At 55.9% G+C, this 2,419-nt stretch overlaps 1 protein-coding gene across 1 annotated transcript; it reads right to left on the reverse strand.

The window, feature by feature from the left end:
* Nucleotides 1-735, reverse strand: EAH_00067540 (hypothetical protein, conserved; the record flags this gene model as incomplete). Its single annotated transcript, XM_013392518.1, has 1 exon — nucleotides 1-735. A coding segment is annotated over one exon (735 nt), but the record flags the coding sequence as incomplete, so codon positions are not given.
* Nucleotides 736-2,419: the final 1,684 nt, after the last annotated feature.

Consider the following 2,419-nt stretch of genomic DNA (forward strand, 5'->3'; position numbering starts at 1 on the left):
TGCTGCCGTTGCAGCTCCTGCTGCGCTGGCCACGCCAGCCGCAGCAGACGAACCCCGCAAGCGGTTCGAAGCCGTGCCCGATCCGCTCCCACCGCTGCTGCTGCTGCTGCTGCCGCGGCTTGCTCCTGGTATCTTTGCTGAAGTCTCGTCGCCCCCCTCCGCCGGCCCATGCCCCCGGTGGTGAGGGCCTTCCGTGTCCTCGAGGGCAGGCGCTACAGACGACACCTCCATCTGGGGGTTGCGCCCAAATGTTCCCTCCCCCTGCAATTCATCCTGCATGCGCCCAGTCTGCGCCTTGCTTCTACACGTCTCGCACATCCCCGCTTTCCCCTCCTGGGAGCTACCGACCTCTGGTTGGTCCTTTCCACATTCAGCGCAATCAGCAGAACCTTCCTTCTTCAGGCACCCTTCAACTTCATCGTGGTGCCGCTGCAGTTGCCTCTCATCTTTGCCAGAAATGCACTGGTCGTCGAATGCGCCCGATCCTTCGCCTTTTACTTCCGACGGGTTTTGCTTCTCGCTGGCACAGGCGCCCCAGGTAGGGGGGGCTTGTTGGTCTTCATCGGAAGCTTCGAGCTGCGGGCACGGCTCCGTGGCATCCAGCTCTGTCGTTCCAGAAGGGACAGAGGTGTTTGTCGCCTCTGCTGCTATCGAGGCACCAGCAGCTTCTTCAGCCGCTAAGTCTGCTGCTTTTGCAGCGACGGCGGGGTCGTTGGGGCACGAGAGAATGCCCATCGTGCTGATGCGCACTGACCTCACGACTACAGAGACGGCCTTCGTCAGCGTCTCTTTTCCTCAGTTGTCAATCTCTACTTCGAAGCTGCGCTTATTACCTTCGCTCATGCTGCTGCTGTTCATGGTGATGATAGTGGTGATGAAGCGCTTCTGCAACCCTGCCGTCGCCCTTGGTATGTGCCTACGGACGTACGGTCTCTTGCTTTAGCATCTCTCAATGCCTCCTTTATGTTGCCCGCCAAGCGCATGTAGACTTAAGGCTACGAAAACTAGGGACCCAAAACTGGGAACACTCTGTGAGCCAGTGCTGCAGACGGCCGATGGCGGCTACGACGCCTTCAGGCTGTTCTGAGAAGTGCGCAACAGTAAGAAGTGGTTGTCTACTGTTTTGTTTCAAATTGGTAATTTTGCAACTGAAGTTAGGGGGCAGGGGTCGGTGGGCGGTGGAGCGACTCGACGTTGGGCGTGGTCTGGGGAGGCAGGCAGCAAGTGGAATGGCCACTGGTTGTAGTTTAAGAGGGAAGAAAGAGCTTGGCCTGGACCTTTGAGCCTATGAATGGGCCTAATGGCCCAAAGAAGAGCAGCGCGACACAGAGTGCGGCGCCACAGCTTGGATACCCCGTCACGCCAGGGCGCAACGAGGGTGAAGGGCTCTGGGGCCTCGAGGCCTCTTCTGGTTGGCTAGAGATGAGATATAGGCAGAAAATCCGTTTATATTTGCTATTGTAGGAACTTGTGCATGAGAAACGCTCGAGATTAGCAGGGGCCACACACACGGACGCCCTAGGCGTCAACCCCCCCGGCAATATCTGGATCAGGGACGGCTGATGGGTGGGCCACTGCAGAAGAGCTCAAGAAACGAAGTTCTGAAGCAGTTAAACACGATAAATGAAAGAGTTGCGGACAAATTGCTGAGGAGCAGATGTACCAATGCTGTGCTCCTGCTGCCCTAGCCCACGACTCTTTTCTGTGGCGCAGTAGCGAGTGGTTAAGGGCACACTGAAGCAGCGCCGTGACAGTGCAGTTCAAGTCTTTCAGGCCTTTATCTGTTCAAACGAAGTTCTGTAGGACAAAGAAGGCAGGCAAATAAGTGGAGGCTTCGGTGCCTTGGGGCTATGATGGCTGCAGCGGCCACAGACAACGGTGTTGCTGCTTGCTGCCCGTTCAAACCGTTCCCTCGTAGCGTCATCAGGTTTGCACATTTGGTGCGCCGCTGATGGGTGGGCCACTGCAGAAGAGCTCAAGAAACGAAGTTCTGAAGCAGTTAAACACGATAAATGAAAGAGTTGCGGACAAATTGCTGAGGAGCAGATGTACCAATGCTGTGCTCCTGCTGCCCTAGCCCACGACTCTTTTCTGTGGCGCAGTAGCGAGTGGTTAAGGGCACACTGAAGCAGCGCCGTGACAGTGCAGTTCAAGTCTTTCAGGCCTTTATCTGTTCAAACGAAGTTCTGTAGGACAAAGAAGGCAGGCAAATAAGTGGAGGCTTCGGTGCCTTGGGGCTATGATGGCTGCAGCGGCCACAGACAACGGTGTTGCTGCTTGCTGCCCGTTCAAACCGTTCCCTCGTAGCGTCATCAGGTTTGCACATTTGGTGCGCCGAAAGCCAACGGAAAGTCGAATCTCACACACTTATAGCGTCTTTTCAAAGATTTATTCATTTTATTGTTGCTTCTTCCGCCGC

Source organism: Eimeria acervulina, genomic scaffold, assembly GCF_000499425.1.
Source record: "Eimeria acervulina Houghton genomic scaffold, Eah_scaff2785, whole genome shotgun sequence".
NCBI lineage: Eukaryota > Apicomplexa > Conoidasida > Eucoccidiorida > Eimeriidae > Eimeria > Eimeria acervulina.